The sequence below is a fragment of the Monodon monoceros genome, unplaced genomic scaffold (genome assembly GCF_005190385.1).
Source record: "Monodon monoceros isolate NGI ecotype Baffin Bay Population unplaced genomic scaffold, NGI_Narwhal_1 Super_Scaffold_16, whole genome shotgun sequence".
Classification (NCBI taxonomy): Eukaryota; Metazoa; Chordata; class Mammalia; order Artiodactyla; family Monodontidae; genus Monodon; species Monodon monoceros.
Window position 1 is genome coordinate 108,333,784 of NW_021703772.1, and position 18,578 is coordinate 108,352,361.

Below are 18,578 nucleotides of genomic sequence, written 5' to 3' on the forward strand. Positions count from 1 at the left end.
AGCCTGTCCTCTCACACTAGGACTGCTGTGCTGTCTTCCTCACTACTGAGCTCTTGACCTTGGTTCTCCTCTTTCTCCAACCCTTCCTACCATTATACTCCTGGGGCCCTAATCAGTCTCCAAATGTGTTTTATTACCAGCAAGGTCTTTTATTTTGTTTAATGTGAAAGCTCTAGGCTAGACATATCTTACCCCGCGTCCCAGTCAGCACTCTTCTGTAGTATCTTAAACCCAGCTATTTCATACATGCTACCAGTCTGGCCCCAAAGGCACTGAACTTCTACCTTCTGTACGCAATTCAGCTAGATAAATCTCTCAAAGATATTTCTTTGACCATATATCAGTATATTCCAAAGACGCAGTAGCTCTCTGCTGTGTACAATATCAAGTTTACAGTCTTCACCTTAGAGCCCCGAATTTAGAGACAGACACGGTATCACGCAGTAACACGTTATACTTCAGTAGTACTGAGGCCACAGGTTTCCTTGAAAAAAGTTGAAAGGCATGGACCGTCTTCCTTAAAAAGCATACATATGTGCATAAAAATGTGCATAAAATGTTTAGGGGTTCACACCCCCCTAACCAAATTAGAATCCCTCAGTTCTAACTAGTCTTTACTCCACATTGTGTACAACCACCACTATCTTCCTTGCCTTGTTCACAGTGCTGCCCCCCTTCACGCCTCTGAATCCCCACTGCCACACCCATCCCAACCAAAAGCCTTCCCTTACTACCTCTCTCCTAAATTCCTACAGCGGATCACATGACACTGTATGTAATTCAGCCTTCTCTACATCTTGGCAGCTAGATCCAAAGTCGCTTGGGGTTCAAGGACTCGCACAGTGCCAAGCAGAGCGAATAACTCAGAGTAGGCGCTTAACGCTTGCTGGCTGACTACCCACAACCCTGGCGTGCCTGGATTGGCTGGTGAATGATGTGCTGTACTGCTGGCTGAGCTGCAGCAGCATTTGGCAGCTGGGAAGTCGGCCTCAGGACCGTGGTTACTTTAGAACTGGACATCACAGCAGCAGCTGCTGCACCTGGAAAAACAGTATTTTTTTCATTAGTATGGCTTCCGGGCCCACGATTTAAATAGCTACAATTACATTCCCTATAAGCTCAGTGTGTCAGTATTCAGCTTAAGTGCTTTATGTATACTTCCCGTTTCATCATACAGAAAATTAGGAGAACGTGCGCCCAAGGGCTAAGATTTCATAAGATCGACAATCTGTATTGCTTCTTCAAGGGTGTTCTTAAATGAAACTGGCTATTTTTTTTTTTTTTTTAAACTGCAAGTATGTAGCATTGAAGCACAGCACGGTGCTGTTAGTACCCTGATTCAAGCCAAGGCTGCAGCAGTTTAACCACCAGTGAGAGTTCACTTGAACCACCACTGCCTCTGTACCATCAGTGCCAATATCAGCACTGACAAAAGGGCACACGTCTTAGCTTCGACCTCACACAGATCCCCCTGCAGTCTGTGAACCTCACTCTGAGAACAACCACCAAGTTACATTGAGAGAGAGTATTTGTTAGCCTGATTCTGCCGACAATAATTTTATCCTCTCCAGTAGAAGGTAACAATTTCTGATCAAGTAACTGAAAAAACTCATTAAACTTAATACCTTACAACCTATCAGCACTTAATTGTAAGAATAAATTCATCTTATTGCCATGTGAATAAAAAGATTTGACTAAGCATTTTCACTAAACTTCAAAAATACTCAGTATTAACATTTGTGACTTATTTATTGAAAATGAAGCCCATATTTACACGACCACAGCTTTCAGGAGTTCCTCAGTATAAAGGCCAATTTTTAGACCATACAGAAAATTTGAATTGCTCTGAGTTTACACACATACACATATGTGTTGCAATACAACTATAACAAGCACCTATTAGGCCACGCTAAAAATGTGCATTAATCTAAGTTTATTTCTGCTGTCCTGCAACTCTAAAAAGCTCATTCTGGATACGCTTTGTGTTACTGTATCTTCTACCAAACGTGTACCTGTCACTGCATTTCAGGAGTCTGAAGAAAACACGCAGCCTTTATTTACCTCGAGGTAAATGAGAAGCTCCAATGTGAAGAGGGGGCCCAGGTGCGTTGCTGCGGATGATAGACATCTGTACGTTTGTGGTCATGATGTGATGCAGGTTACTGGGATGCCCCTGCAAGAAACAGGATGCAACGTTATTTCCAAGTGCCTGGTCTTAGCCACGGGTGCTTAGCCATTGCTTCTAGGAAGTCAGCTGCCTCCAAATGTGGGTCATGTTGTTCCTCTTAAGATAGTGAGCACCCCAAGGGAAAGGACATTTAGTTTCCTTTTCACAGCATACTGCACGATGCCCTGTGCCAGCAGGCATGTGGTAAGGGGCAGGGAGGACCCATCAACTGCCTTGAATCTAGCTAGCTGTTAGATTCCTATCACTGATGACACATCTGACTGTCCACTTTCAGACACTCTCATCTTCAATAGTACTCTTTTACCCTTGTTTTCTTTGTCTTGGCCTACAGCTTATTTTTTCTTATTATCACTATTTCCTTTACACGCCACTGCACTCACGTATGCTTTATGCTAGCCAGGATCTCTAAGAAAATTCAGTCAGCGTCCAACGGGCACTCGCCCATCAGTTCTGCAGCTCACCCCTACCTGTCCCTTCCTCACACCTGCCCGATCCTGATGCCAGTGCTTCTCAGGTGGGCATTCCAGCACTTCTGGGAGGACTCAGCAATATGACAAAATGAAAAACACCACAGTGCACCTTTTTGGAATACCATTTTTCTCCTGAAAACTTGAAGGGAGTGAGCTGTGAGATTCAGTTTTCATTGGTAAGTAATTTAAAATATTTAAATAATACATATTATGGAGGAGGACTGCAATTTCAAAAAAAAAAATTAAGTTAAAACATGAGACTTTAAAATAAAGGTTCACAACTGGTAGGCTGCTGAGGGAACCCGCCAGTCGCCCAAGAGACACACATCACCGTCCTCAGAGAACAGCCTTAGAGAAGCACTGCTGCTGTAAGGCTGTCCTCAGCCCACTGGAGTTCTGCGCCTGTAACCAAGCACAGCCGGACTCCTGTGCTCCTCAAGGTCACGGGCTGTCTTATCTAGATCTGCTTCTCGCACTGCAGGGGGTGCCTCGTACACAGCAGATACCCACTACGTACGGGCCGAATGACAAGACCACTGTGCATACTGGTCTCACTCCCGAGGCCATCCTTCTCTGTCCACTCTCCTCTTGTCCCCTTGCAGATACCGGTGACCAGTTAATTTTTGATTTAGTCCAGTGCCTAATGTACTGCTGGCATTCAGTAAATAATGATCAACAGTTTGGCATCTCAGTTTGAAAATCAGCAAATTAAGAGGAAAAAAACCTGTTGTCCACTGATTGTTGCCACAGGAATGGCTGCAGCTTGAGGGATGCTACTCTCCATGGTAACGGTAACCTGCCCTGGAAGCTTGGGGGGAAGTGACAAGGTGGAAGGTGGAGCAGGAGCAATGGGACGGCTAGGCACGGTGGGCTTCGGGGGCGGCTGCGAACAGAAAACCACACGACACAGATCAACAGCGTTTCCAGCGATGCCCTTCATTCCACACACGCGCACAAATCAAACCTGGAGAGCGCCAGGAAGGATGCCCGAAGCCTCACATGTTCTATCTCTTAGCATCACAGCCTCTCCATTGAGGTGCTAGCATTGCCATGTTACAGATGTGGAAACATACAAAGCAAGGCTAAGTCCCTTGCTTAAAGCCACACAGACAGTAAAAACTAGAACTGGGAATAAAGCCCAGATCTGTATGGCTCACAGCCCACATTCTTTCTTCTATACCGTGCCGCCTCCCAAGTTTGGCTGGAAGTAAACAAAACTCCCAGTAACTGACACATATCCATATGGTTAATACACAAGGCGATATTCTGATACACCCAAATTAGCAAGCTATCAAAACAAAGCCTTGGAGAAGAGTGCCACTCCAAGATAAAAGCTACACTAGCACGCCCATAACTTGAAATAAAATCAACGTCAAAATGGGTACGAGAAAAGATCCTGTGATGCCAACTGCCCAGCGGCACGAGACTAGGCACTGCAGAACAGCGCAACTCTGAGTTACAGAGAGGAGCTGAACTGATAGGTCAAAAAGAAAAAGCTATGATCCTAGGATACAGCCTAAGACTCTGTGAGCACTGTCAGAAATACTAGCCAGTCTTTAGCTGTCGTTCAATGTGAAATTTTAAACCTCTCCATTACCTTCATAAGTCCCTCCGAAAATGAGAGTGGCACTGCTGGCGTCAGATGTGCTGGCGGGGCTGTCACTGTGACAGGTGTGCCCGATGCAACAGCATGGTGTGTAGACAACATCTGCACCTGTGGATAGGGCCTTACCACAACAGGCTCTTGCTTCTCTTCACGGGACTGTAGGGAGCTGCTGGAACCCACGTGCTCCCTGGCAGTGACTTCAGCATCTCGACTAGATTCATCGTTGACTAGTGAAGACATGAAGGGTGAAACAGCGTGTCATGCCCTTCCAATATCAAATAACATAACAGCACATGTAAGAGTGGCGCTTGCAGTTAAGTTGCAGGGTTGATAAACTGACCGTTTCCTTCTGAGATTTTCTTAACAAGGAAAACTTGGGCATCAAATTCCCCTGATGGAGAGCAAACTCGAAAGTCACACCTATGGAACACGGGACTTGTTTTAAAGATTGTAATTTCCTACTCCTATGAACAAAGGGCCTGAAAACTATCTAGAATGACCTCAAATACTTGAAATTGTAATATAAGATATAAGACAATTTCATTTAAAATATTTATTTAAAAAGTTATAAAAACCTAATATTAAAAAGGTGACTTGGGGACTTCCCAGGCAGTCCAGTGGTTAAGAATCCATGCTTCCACTGCAGGGGGCACGGGTCTGACCCCTGGTAGGGGAGCTAAGGTCCTGCATGCTGTGTGGTGCACCCCCCCCCCAAAAAAAGGTAACCAATTTCTCAGTCCAAATCCCTACAGAGTGAACAAGTAAAGCTCTATCATTATTACAATGCATGCACCCTTTGAGACTCAACAATTCCACTTGCATGACTGTACCCTATAGATACACAGCATGTGTGTAAAATGACTCAGGTACAAGTTATCTGTTTCAGTATTTTTATACTAGCAAAGGAACCGAAAAACCTACACGTCCATCAATAGGGGACTCGTTATATAAATTATGGTATACTCACACAACAGACTACCATGCAACTATAAAAATAAAACAAGAAAGCTTTTTAGGTACTCTTATGGGAAAATGTATTATATATATATATTGTGAAAAAGATATATGAAAATACCAAAGTACAGAACAGAGAAAAAGTAAATAAAATACACACAAATATAAATACATTTGTATTTGAATATGGATAACGTATCTCCAAAGCATCTTGGTTGCCTGAAAGGAAAGAAAGTGGATGAGTGGGGGACAGGAAGGAGAGATATTTTTCAGTGTATATTCTTTTTTCTTTTGGAATTTTGGACCACGAGAACACGTAACGTATTTAAAAATTAAGTTAAAAAAATCAAGGAACTGGGACTTCCCTGGTGGCGCGGTGGTTAAGAATCCACCTGCCAATGCTGGGAACACGGGTTCGATCCCTGGGCCGGGAAGATCCCACATGCCACGGAGCAACTAAGCCCGTGCGCCACAACTACTGAGCCTGCGCTCTAGAGCCCATGCGCCTAGGGCCCATGCTCTGCAACAAGAGAAGCCACCGCAATGAGAAGCCTGCACACTGCAACGAAGAGTAGCCCCCACTCGCCACAACTAGAGAAAGCCCGCATGCAGCAACAAAGACCCAACGCAGCCAAAAATAAATAAAACTAAAAATAAATTTAAAAATGCTGTGAATTCAGAACACAATGATTAAAAAATTTATTAAAAATCAAGGAACTAATGTAATGAAAGAGGAGAGTCTGTGAAAATATTAATTTGCACTATCATTTTCCCAAAACAACACTGACATTATTTTTCTGAACATAAAGATTATACTTACATAAAAAATTTTAATTACTTGGAAAACTATAAAGAAGGTAAAGCTGCTCCCAAAGTCTATCCCCTAAAGGCACCAAGTTACTATTTTGGTAAAACGTCAGACACTTCTCAGCTCTTTAATCTTAGGCGGGTTTTTATTTACTTAACTTTTTATTTAACTATAACCTTCATAAAGACAAATGTATAGCTCAATGAACTTTTACAAACGGAATACACCCGAGTTACCAGCCCCGAGATCAACAAGCAGAATGCTACCGCTTCCCCATAAACCCTCTGTTCAGCCTGATTCCAGTCACTGTACCTCCCAATGATACTCACTATGCTAACTTCTAAAACTATAGGTTACTGTTGTCTATTTTTGAACTTATATAAATATACTCATAACAAATGTACCTGGTTCTTGTCTCTCTCACTTATAGGTATAAGATTTGTGCATATTACTGCATGTAGCCATAGCTCCTTCATTCTCAGTACAGTATGCCATTGCTTGAATAAATCACAAATTACCCATTTTACTCCCAGTTAGTTTTCAGGTTTTTTGGTTTTTTTTTACTATTATGAATAGGAATGCTAGTAATTATTCATGTGTATGACTTTTGGTGAACATTTCCATTGCTATTGGATTCCACCTTAGAGTGGAATCGCTAAGTAATATAGAATATACACTGCATCATTTCAAAAGTGCTAAATGAAATTCTATTGAATAGATGTACTATACCTTTTTAAACCATTATATCATCGATGAGCTTTTACGCTATTTCCAAATTTTTGCTATTGTCAACAACTCTAGAATAAATATCCATATGTACTCTGAGTCCTTGTTCAATGATCTCAGGAAAAAAAATCAGAAATTTTCTCTTGCAGGAAAAAAGTGCTGGGAGAAAAGATTAATATATTTTATATTCTGCTATACATTGACCCTTCTCCTAGGTCATTCAGATTTTTAAAAATTTTGATTTTTAAAACCGCTTTATTGAGGTATGACTTGCATACAATAAAATGGCTATTCTAAAGAGAGTTCAATGATTTTTTTTTTTTTACATTCTCACCAACAAGTTAGGAGCAGAATGGCTGGGTCAAATGGTAAACTTCATATGAAACTGCCGAAGTACTTTCCAAAGTGGTTGTATTATCTCATGTTCCCACCGGCAGTGTATTAGCGGTCCAGTTGTTCCTCATCCTCACGGATTCTTGACACACCGACATTCTAGTGGGTGTGTACTGGGTATCTCATTGTGGTTTTAATTAACATTTCCATGCTGACTGGTAATGTTGAACTTCTTTTTATGTGACCAAAGGCCATTCATATACATCTTCCTTTGTGAAGTATATGTTCGTATCTTGTCCATTTTTTAATCAATCAGGTTTATTAACTGAGGTACAATTTACATATAAAATCTACTAATTTTTTGTATAAAACTAAATTTTCACAAATGTATTCAGTACTGTTATCACAACACAATCATGACATAGAACATTTCCCTTACTCTAACAAGTTCATTCATGCCCCTTTGCAGACAATTCCCTCCCTCCCACCCCTACTCCTTAGAAACCACTGATCTATTGATGGTTCTATCACCACTGCTTTGTCTTTTCTGGAATTTCATAGAAATAGAACCACACAGTATGTGGTCCTTTGGGTCTGGCTTCTTTCTCTCAGTAAAATGCTTTTGACGTTCATCCACGTTACTGTTTATAACGCTAGTCTGCTTCTTTTTACCACTGAGTAGTATTCCACTGTATGGATTAAACCAAACTTTGCTTATCCAGTCACCAGTTGATAAAATCTGGGTTCTTTCCAGGGTTTGGCTATTATGAATAATGCTTCTATGAACATTGAAGGAGAAGTCACTGTATGTGTGACACATATTTTCATTTATCTTGGGTAAACACCTAGGAATGAGACTGCTGGGTTGTATGGTAAGCTTACGTTAAATTTTTTAACATACTGTGCCAAACTGCTTACCAAAGTGGCTGGATTACTTTGCATTCCCACCAATGCACAGGTTCTGCTTGCTCGAGAAACACGTCAAAACTCGGTATTGTCACTCTTTTTGTTTTAGTCATTCTAGTGGGTGTATAGTAGTTTCTCACTGTGGTTTTAATTTGCATTGCCCTGAGGAGTTAATACAGTTGAATATCTTTTGTGTTTATCTGGCCTTTATATAGCATCTTTGGTAAAGTGTCTATTCACATATTTCATCCCTAAAAAACAAACAAACTAACAACAAAAAAACACAAGCTGTTTGCCTTTTTTGCTATTGAGTTACAAGTTTTTTATATATTCCAGATGTAAGTCTTTTGCTGACACATTTATCACAAATGTCTTCTCTCATTTGGTAGCTTGCCTTTTTATTTTACTAACAGTGTCTTTTGCAGAGCAGTCATTTTTAATGTTGATGAAGTACAGTGTATTAGTTGCCTCCTTTATAATCAATGTTTTTCGTGCCCTGAGCAATTTTTACTTACTCTAAGGTAACAAACAGTTTCTCCTATATTTTCTTTTAGAAATTTTAAGTTTTATACTTAGGTCCATAATTATACATTTCGAGTTAATTTATGTGCACAGTGGAAGTAAAGGCCAAGCTTTATTTTTTTTCGTATGGATATTCTGGTGTTCTGGCACTATTTTGTTAAAAAGACTATCATTCCCCTATTGAATTATCTATGTACTTTTATCAAAAATCAATTGACCATTATGTGTGGGTCTATTTCTGGATCCTCTAGTTTGTACCAATGATCCAGTGATTTATGCTAATATCACATTGTCTTGAGTAGTGCAGCTTTATACCAAGTCTTGAAGTAAGGCAGTGGAGTCCCCCAACTTTCTTCTTTTTTGTCTAAATTGCTTTGGCTATTCTAGGTCCTTTGGTTTTCACATAAATTTTAGATTTAATTTTAGATTCAATTTTTAGAAAAGTACCTGATGTGAATTTGATTAGGATTCATTTGAATCTACAGATCCCTTTTAGGTAAAGGAAAATACTGAGTTTTCCAATCCATGAACATGATAGATCTTTTCATTTATCTAGGTCTTTAACTTCTCTCAGCAATGTTTTACATCATTTTCTAACCCCGGGTCATACACATATTTTGTTAACTTATTCCTAAGTATTTTATGGTTTTTTTTTTAAATGATACTGTAAATGACATTTTTAAAATTTCACTATTCATTACTAGTATTTAGAAATATAATTGATTTCTGTACACTGAACTTTTATCCCGCAACCTTTAGTAATTTCACATATTAGTTCCAACAGCTTTTAAAAAACATTTAGTATTTTCTGTATACGTGATGCTTGTGAATAAAGAGTTTTACTTCTGTCTTTCCATTATCAACTGACTTTTAACCTTCCCCACTGCCCAGATTTTCCCCTAATTAAAATTTTAAAGGAAATGGACAACTTCATAACTTTCCTCCAAACCTATCTGTCCAGGAAGACTTTGATTTTTGACACTTTCATTTAAGATATAATGCACTGACCATTTTCCACTAAGCTCTTTTTGCAACTATGTATCGTTTCCTTCTAGGTATTTGAAGTTGTTTATTTTTATCAGAAAAGAACCTTGAAGCAGTGGTTAAGAGAACGGTTGTAATCTATACTTCTGTACTGTGAACATGTACTTGAAATCCTGACATGCGTAGGATCCCAACTTACTTCTTCCAATAAGAGCACCAGGAAATATAGAAAAACATCTAACTACTTAAGGAAAACTTTTATTTTCTTTTTAAGAGCAACTGAAGGAAACAACATACACATTTCAGAAGTAAAATTATAGACAATTTGGGTCTAAGTCAATGATTTCCTTCTCAACAAAGTCTGAGGGCAATTATTGCTAATTGATACCCTTTTTAATGAGCAGTATAATTCTTGCAAATAGATGTTCAAAAATATTCTCTTTTGGGGTTTCCCTGGTGGCGCAGTGGTTGGGAGTCTGCCTGTCGATGCAGGGAACGCGGGTTCGTGCCCCGGTCTGGGAAGATCCCACATGCCGCGGAGCAACCAAGCCCGTGTGCCACAGTGACTGAGCCTGCGCTCTAGAGCCCTCAAGCCACAACTACTGAGCCTGTGAGCCACAACTACTGAAGCTGATGCGCCTAGAGCCCATGCTCCGCAACAAGACAAGCCACTGCAGTGAGAAGCCCGTGCACCACAATGAAGAGTATCCCCCGCTCGACACAACCAGAGAAAGCCCGCGTGCAGCAACGAAGATCCAACGCAGCCAAAAATAAATAAATAAAATAAATTAATTAAAAATGGATTTCTATTAAAAAAAATTCTCTTTAGCTATGCTCCTTTAAATTATTCTGTTGTGGGGATTCCCTGGCACTCCAGTGGTTAGGACTTGGCGCTTTCACTGCTGTGTCCTGGGTTCAATCCCTGGTCAGGGAACTAAGATCCCGCAAGCCATGCACCTTGGCCAAAAAAAAAAAAAAAATTCCGCTGTGAATTCATACAAAAGATAAAACACTGTCAAAAATCTTTGTTAAGGGGTCAGGAACTTGAAGTGGCGCTATAAGAATTTGTTAACCTCTACCCTGTAGCAAGGATAGCATATACAAAGAAGCATGGACAGATAGGTCCTGGCCTTCATTCTAGGAGGAGGCCCGACCTTGTGTTGCTGTGGATGATGGAGTCAGTAAAGACTTCCCAGAGAAAGTGACATCTGAGAGGAAACCTCAAGGAAGAACAAAGAATTAGCCAGATAAATAAGTGTGCAAAGGAAGAAGAAAGACTGTGGCAAACAAACAAAACAAAACTGGACTGTGTAAAGCCCCAAGGTCAAGAAGGCTGAGAACTTATCATCTGTTCAGAAAATATGAGCAGCCACTATTAAGGAGGAGGAATAAAGTAGCTTAAAGTTACTTTAAGTCTAAAGAGGACTAAAATAAATTTGTAACAAAAACTAAGTTGGCAGGAAGGAGGTGAAGCAATAGGAAGGAGGCCACAGCTCACAGGTGAGAGACAAAGACAGAACAATTAAACACCATGCCTGAGTTTCTGGTTTGAGCAACAAGTAGATGGTAAGTACCATTTACCATGATGAGGAACATAGAAATCAGGCTGTAAAGAAAGAGGAATAAAAAAAGGAGTACCTTACTTCACTTCGCAATGCCACCTTTCCACTTGATACACAGAATACAGAATTATTTGAAGGAGTAACTCAACTTCAGCACTGCTGACTGGACTAGATACTTTGCTGTGGGGCTGGAGGCTGTCCTGCTTAACGTCGTGTATTTAGCAGCATCCCGGGCCTCTAAATATCCGATGCCAAGAGCACCCCCTACTTGTGACACCTAAAAGTGTACCGAGACATCGCCAAATATTCCCTGGGGGGCAAAATCATCACCAGCTGAGGCCACTGATCTTCAGCATTCAAAGAGTACACAACTAAAAACCAAGTTGCATATATGTGCGTATACACATCTTTTTAAAATCTCTTTTCCTATACAGTAAGCTCCTGAAAGGCAAGACCTACGCCTTACACACCTTTGCATCCCTCATGGCATTATTATTACACCTCTGGGCCTTAATTAAATAAGAACACATTAATACATTAAAAAAAATGTTCTTGTAGGCGTGCTTCACTGTAAGTTTCATGTACACTCTGTACATGTGAATCAAGTGGTTAAAACAGGAAGAAAGAAAGCCCTATTTAAATTAGAACTGTAATATATCCATTTTTCAAATTTGATAACCTAGTATTTACTAAAATCCCACAAAGAATTTGCTAATTTTTAAATTAGAAAACTGGCAATATTTTTAAAGCAGGAAGCAATATAGAAAAATATCACACATCTCACCTGTTGCAGCTGGGTTTATCAATCCTGCAGAACCACTGTTGGCTATCTGTGAAGGAGCCTGGCTTAGCCCGGTGGAGGGGGTTCCTAACCGAGGAAACTGTTGAGAACTCATTTCCACCTGCAGTGCATAGGCATATGGTTATTACTGGATTCTGATATTAGAATCAATGAGAAAGTAAAGCATTTTTAGTACCTACATCTTCCCTTAGAAAAGCAAATGTAGCATCATCTATCTAAAATGATACTTGTGTTCAATATATAGTGCAGAAATGGTGTAAACTGTTTAAGCTTTTGATGTACATAGGTTCAATTAATGGTAAAATCGTTTATGTGGTGCTGGGGGATATTATGACACCGCCCCCCAATACCTGTGGATTGCCACAAAAGTCGGCACTGCATTGTGTATAACATCCACGTGACAGATCTTAACACAATATATATAATTCTGTGTAAAGTTTCAAGACAAATGGCATGTGCCTTTGAAAGACTTAAGCCTCACACCAAGGTGAACAGAACTGTCATCAGTGTGTCACAGGAGGAATCGGAGGCAGATGCCCTGTCCTAAGAAGGGATCAGAAACCTTCCATCAAGACCTGATCCGAAAGGAATTCCCAAACGCTTTCCTGCACAGGCCTCCATTGACGGATTTCTCCCCCGCCCCTTTCACAGAGCCCCACTGAGCCAAAGGGAACCGAGACCTTCACCACTTTCCCTAAAATCGACCCCCACTCCTCCTTCAGGAGCCGATATCCCCGATACGCCCGCAATCCTGCCCCCACCCTGAAGTCCCCCGCTGAGATCGGAGAACACAGGTCTCCAGACACTCCGGGTCTCTGAGACTCCATCCCTGGGGAGGGGGGCAGGCGTTCTGAGGAGTCCCGGGACCAGTGTGCCCTTTACCTGCCGCCGCCCGCCGCCCGCCCCTCCCGATTCCACATCGCCGGGCTGGGGGTGCCGCGGAGGACCCATCTCGGTGGCAGCGCTGGGCTCCGAGGTCGCGGGGACGACTCGTGTCGCAGCCCGCCTCGGGCCCGCCGCTGTCCAGCCCCGCCGGCCCCGCTCACCCCCGCTGCCCGGCTGCCGCTACGCTCCAGTCCTCTTCCCCCGAACCTGCCCCTACCTCCCCCGCCCGCCCATTGGCCCCACGCCGGGCGCGTCAGTCCGGGGCCCGCACCAATCCAACGCTGCCTGCGCGCTGAGATCCCGCCCCACCCTCCCGCCGACTGCCAGCCAATCAGGCGCGAGCCTCGCCGGAGCAGCCCAAACCTCTCGAGGCTGAGCCAATGGCAGAGGCAGACAAGCGCCGCAGGCGAAAGGGGCGGGGAGCTCGGAGGCCCCGCCTCGGTCAGGGTCTGAAAGCGGCGGGCGCAGGGCCCGGATGTGGAGAGTCACTTTAAACTGCTCCAGGAGCCAAACTCCCTGGGCCGCCCGCCCGCCCGCGCTCCCCCGGCCTCTCAGCTTCCCCGCCAAGGCCCACGCCCGCCACGCCCCCACGCCCGAATCAGCCCAGCCCTCCCGACGCCTCTCCCTTCCTTGCCACAGGACACCCGGCCTCTGCCGCCGGCCCAAAAGCCGTGCTCAGCTCGCGAAAGAGCTCAGGTTTGCGCCGCAGGAGACGAGGGACCGCTGCCCTTCCCCGGGGACGCGCAGCGGGAAGGACGCTGCAGCCCGGCTCGGCCGCCCCGCCCCCTCGTCTCCTCCCCTCTCCTCCCCTCCGCTCCCAGGCGCCCGTCCCGCCATTACCTGAGTGCTGCGCCGAGTGGCCGCCGCGCCGCCTCGAGCTCGCTCTCGTGCGCTCTCCGCCTGTGGAGCCGGCGTCCTCGGGCTCCCGGACCCGCCGCTGCCGCCGAGGCGCTAGCACTCTGCCCCCCCCCCCTCAGCCCAGCGCCGCTGCTTCCGCCGCCGTAACGAGCCTCTGACCCATTGGCTGGGGTAGGCCCCGCCCTCCTCCGGAGAAGCCAGTCACCGCTCAGTGTGAGCGGAGAGCGGACGGGCCTGCCCCTCGGGGGCCGCTGAGGCCTCTGGGAAATGTAGTCCCAGGTGCCGAGAGGGCGGGCCTGGGCGGGGCGTCCGGGCGACCGGGCTGGGGCAACACACCCCTTTGCTGTGTAAAGTCGGTTCTGCATTTTCTCTTTACCTAGTAAAAAGCTCATACCCTTTTGCCTCAGCTGACGCCACAAGGTTTCATTTTCCCGAGGGCGGTGCGGCGCGGGAAAAGGTAATGGAGGCCGACTGCAGCGGGCCGAAGGGGCTGCAGGCAGGGCCGAGGGCTTTCCTGACTGTTCCTGATGTCCCCACAGAGGCCACGGCCCGCAAAGCCTGAGCATCGTGGGGAGATCGGGTGGGCGGAACTGAAGCGACTCTGTCGGGTTTGCGCCCGGCGCGCCGCGTCGGGAGCTGCACACCAGGCCGGACCCGCTCGGGAGCCGAGCACCTTCGGGTTAAAGCCGGCTCGGAGAGGGGCCTTTGGCGCAGGACTCCGGCACGGTGCACCTGCTCGGTTTTTCCAGATTACGAAGAAGCTGAGGGAGGCGGTGGTGTTTTGTTGTTTTGTTTGGGGTGGAGGGATGGAGTTTATACAGCTGCAGTAGACTTAGCGAAAGCTGCCGGAGCAAAATCTGAATCTGACAATAGAGTTAATGTCCCCCTCCTCCCTTCCCAGATGGTAATTTAGATCTGGAGTTTTGTGTTAAGAAATAAATGGGGCTCACATCCCTTCTTCCTGTCGTGCACAGCTGTGTTCTTGCGAGGAAAAGAGTAGCTCGTGGCTACAAGAATGTCTCAAATACCTGCTCTCCTTCCTCAAGGCACTTTCCTTTCTCACACTCTTCCCTTCTCAAATTTCTCCTAAAAGTAACTGGTGTGATATACCTTAGCCTCCTCTCTCCTTAGGCAGTCCATTCTGCTTCTGCCACTCTTCTCAGACTGCTCCCCAAAGTTGCCAGTGACCTACTCACCTCACCCAATGGTCCTGGCTTAGTTCTCATCTTGTCTAGTTTACCAACAGTAATTCTTCCTTAAAATGTGCTTCCCTATGGGAAAAGAATCTGAAAAACAATAGATATATATATCTATAACTGAAGCAATTTGCTGTACACCTGAAACTAACACAACATCGTAAATCGGCTATGCTCAGGAAAAAAAATTCTTCCCTTGGCCACCAGAACCACACTCTCTCCTGATTCTACTTCTGTCCCTATTAAGTTGCTTTCTACTACTTCTTTCTCACATATACAGCACTCTCCAGCCCTCTCTCAATGCTCTACTATCTTTCTAACTAGTTTAATGCACTCTCACAGTTTCAAATACTGTTCTCGAAAATGACTCAATATTTTGTCTGCGTGGTGATAAAGATAACTCAAGATAACTCTCTCTTGAACTGTATACCTACAGTCCCACAAATATGTCTTACAAGCCCCTGAGACTTAACATATCGTACATCTTCATTGATTTGCCTCACCTGTGTACTCCTCCCCCTTGTTTCTGGGCTTGGTTAATGGCATCACCATCTTCTCTGCCTTTGGTTTAATTCTTGTTGGTTTCCACTCTTCCATCTCCCAGGGTCACCCTATGGACCTCTGCACCTCCTTTCCAGTTGCTTCCGTAGCCTCGGCTCAACCTGTCATTAATTCCTGTCTGGCTTATACTAACACTGCCTCACTCAAATCTCTTCCTACCCTCAACCTGTCCTCCGCAGAGTTCTTTTTCTAAAGCATTCCTCTGAATCTGTTCTTTCCACCCATGATGTTCCAATGACTTCAAAATCTATTCCAAACCCGTAAACCCAGTTCAAAGGCCTTAATAATTCAGTCCCTCCTACCTCTCAAGTATGGTTGAGTACTCTCTCAACCATAGTTTCCACCAATTCTCCACACAGCTTGGCTTCCAGGGTGTTGCTCAAGCCTTGCCTTATATAGGCCTCACTCTCCAGCAGCTATGTAGCAGAGTGCTGCCATTTCTACAATGCCTAACTGCAAAGGAAATGATTTATCTTCTCCAAGAAGCCTTCCGTGAAATTCCTCTCCTTCCCCCCCGCCCTACAGGATACTTCCGTGGACACTTCTTCAGTCCCTCTATTATAGTACTAATCTATCTACGATGTATTCTTCCTGGATTAGGCGGAGAGAGAAATTATTCATCTTTATATCTCCCATCAACAGGAAGGATTCAATAAATGTTTGCTGGGTATAATCACAAACACATCCGTAGTACATGAATGAAATCCGAATTTTCCTTAGTTACTAGAGACAGTCTCTGCTTTATTCACTTATGTCTCTAGTCCCTCATGTAGTGGATACTTGAAGGAAAATAGATGCTTCACCTATGGTTGTGTTGCTAGGATTTAGGATTCCCATCCCCTGAGCTTGGCATGCTGAAGACAGCCTTCTTGTACCCCAACCAGGCTGAACCTTCCACACTTCTCAGGTCTTCAAGCCCCCCGCCAGTTGCGGGGGCTTATTAGTATCTTGGGTTCTTGGAGATAGTGTGCACAGAAGAGAGTTTGGATGGATTGAACAAAGACACCATCAGGCATAACATCTGCTGGGTGGTTACCAAGAGAACAAATAACTACTGCCCTCTGCCAACAAAGAGAGTAAGTTCTCAATGCAAGTGTCCTGTGGTGGTCAGTCAAATGTCAGTGGATGGTCTGCAAGTGTTGGTGAAGCTCTGTTTGGTCTCTGCCGCTGAACCCAGATGGTTCTCAGCCTGAGCCTGGGTCGTCTAATGATACTGACTCTTTGGTTCCTCTAGGTTCAGATACTCCCCTTGGCCCAACTCCCCAGGCAGGGAAATATAGTTCCTTCCAGGTAACTCATCTGTAAAATGAAAGTACCGTTACTTATCTCAATCTTATTGTGTAGTTGTTAAAAGCTACACACGTAAAGGACGTGAAGCTTTTGAGCTCACTCACATTCATTGTTTTTATTACCTTCATCTGGTTTATTACCTAGGCCAAACTCAGACTCTGTCTCCTCCAGAGTGTGTATGGTGGACAGACTCTAGGATGACCCCTCATGGTCCCCCTCTTGGGGTTCATGACCTTGTGTAATCTCTTTCCTTTGAATTTGGCAGGATCTGTGACATTCTTCTAATCAGTAGAATATGGCAAAGGTGAGGATATGTCACTTCCTTGACTGTATTATGTTATGTTTAGTTTTTAGCTAAATTTGAAACAATAGAGAAACATGATTTTGACACATTCAGGATATTTAACGAGCCAAGTTTTTTAAACTTGTTACAGCAAGTTTAAAAAGATAGTGATTGTCATACGACCCAGCAATCCCACTACTGGGCATATACCCTGAGAAAACCATAATTCAAAAAGAGTCATGAACCAAAATGTTGATTGCAGCTCTATTTACAATAGCCAGGACATGGAAACAACCTAAATGTCCATCAACAGATGAACGGATAAAGAAGGTGTGGCACATATATACAATGGAATATTACTCAGCCATAAAAGGAAACGAAATTGAGTCATTTGTAGTGAGGTGGATGGACCTAGAGTCTGTCATACAGAGTGAAGTAAGTCAGAAAGAGGAAAACAAATACCATATGCTAACACATATATATGGAATCTAAAAAACAACAACAACAAAATGGTCATGAAGAACCTAGGGGCAAGATGGGAATAAAGACGCAGACCTACTAGAGAATAGACTTGAGGATATGGGGAGGGGGAAGGGTAAGCTAACCTGCCGACATTTTGATCTTGGACTTCCATTCTCCAGAACCGTGAGAAAATAAATTTCCACTGCTTAAGCCCTACAGTCTGTGATATTTTGTTATGGCAGCCCTAGCAAACTATGTACTGTACGTATACTACATATAGTAGAGTATTGTTTTGTGAAATTTTAGTTTCAGTTGTGTGTATGTGCACTGGGTCTCAATGCAAGATGCATTTCTTATTATGGGTTGTAGGTCAAAATGTTTGAAAAACATTGAGCTGGAAGAAATGAAGGATTTTGCCTCCCAGTTCTGATATAAGCCAATTGAACTAAAACCTTATACTAGGCAAACCTGGAGAAACCGTAGCTCCACTTTTCCTGGGTAGGGCGCTAAGGAGAAGAAATGGGTTCCTTATGAAAATGACTCTAGAACAGTGTTCTGGAGTGGAGTCTGTGGACAGAATTTACAGGGGTGTGAACTTGGATAGGAAGAAGGTACATGTTTATTTTCACTAATGCCTACCTGAAAATTACCATTTCCTTCCACTGTAAATAGAAGTAACAGATTTTGGTAATATTAACAGTACTTGTAACTTTGTCACCAATTAAAATCACGTATATTTTCATATCACATTACACAAACTCTATCTCAAAACACAAATTGCAACCATTCCTATATTGAAAGTATATTAGTTTGTTATTTAATATATTAATAAAGGAGCACATGTATTACGATGCACAAATTTGTTTTTTTAAATATATTTTGATAATAACCATGTTTGTATATAATTTCTTTCCCCAGGATCCCTAGGTATTTATGCATTTAAGAACATTTTTCTAAGAAGGGTCCATAGGCTTCACAAGACTGTCAAAGGGGGTCTGTGACAGATAACGGGTTAAGAAAATCTCTACAGGTATATTTTTATAGACCCAGGTCCTGCCTCTGTTACATTTCATCTGAGTCCTTTCTTATCTGTTTCTTTCCACTATCACTGTTTTGGTTATAACCAAGACTCTCCTTCTGACCAGTTTCTTTTAACTGAGGACTTCTTTGGTTCTAACTTTG

General features: G+C 43.5%; 1 protein-coding gene across 9 annotated transcripts in view; it reads right to left on the minus strand.

The window, feature by feature from the left end:
- The window catches only part of SAP130 (Sin3A associated protein 130), a 75,555-nt gene extending 61,796 nt beyond the window's left edge, over positions 1-13,759 (minus strand). For 2 of the 9 annotated variants that reach the window (XM_029225133.1, XM_029225132.1), the window contains exons 1-6: positions 13,587-13,714; positions 11,844-11,961; positions 4,256-4,491; positions 3,383-3,541; positions 2,062-2,173; positions 916-1,040 (exon numbers count right to left, since the gene is read on the minus strand). In XM_029225133.1, the coding sequence (XP_029080966.1) occupies positions 916-1,040; positions 2,062-2,173; positions 3,383-3,541; positions 4,256-4,491; positions 11,844-11,955 (744 nt within the window). In that variant the 5' untranslated portion in view covers positions 11,956-11,961; positions 13,587-13,714. Of the gene's footprint in view, positions 1-915; positions 1,041-2,061; positions 2,798-3,382; positions 3,542-4,255; positions 4,492-11,843; positions 11,962-12,743; positions 12,921-13,586 lie in introns of those variants that run through there. The other 7 variants (XM_029225135.1, XM_029225134.1, XM_029225136.1 and 4 more) reach the window with 5 other exon arrangements.
- Positions 13,760-18,578: the final 4,819 nt, after the last annotated feature.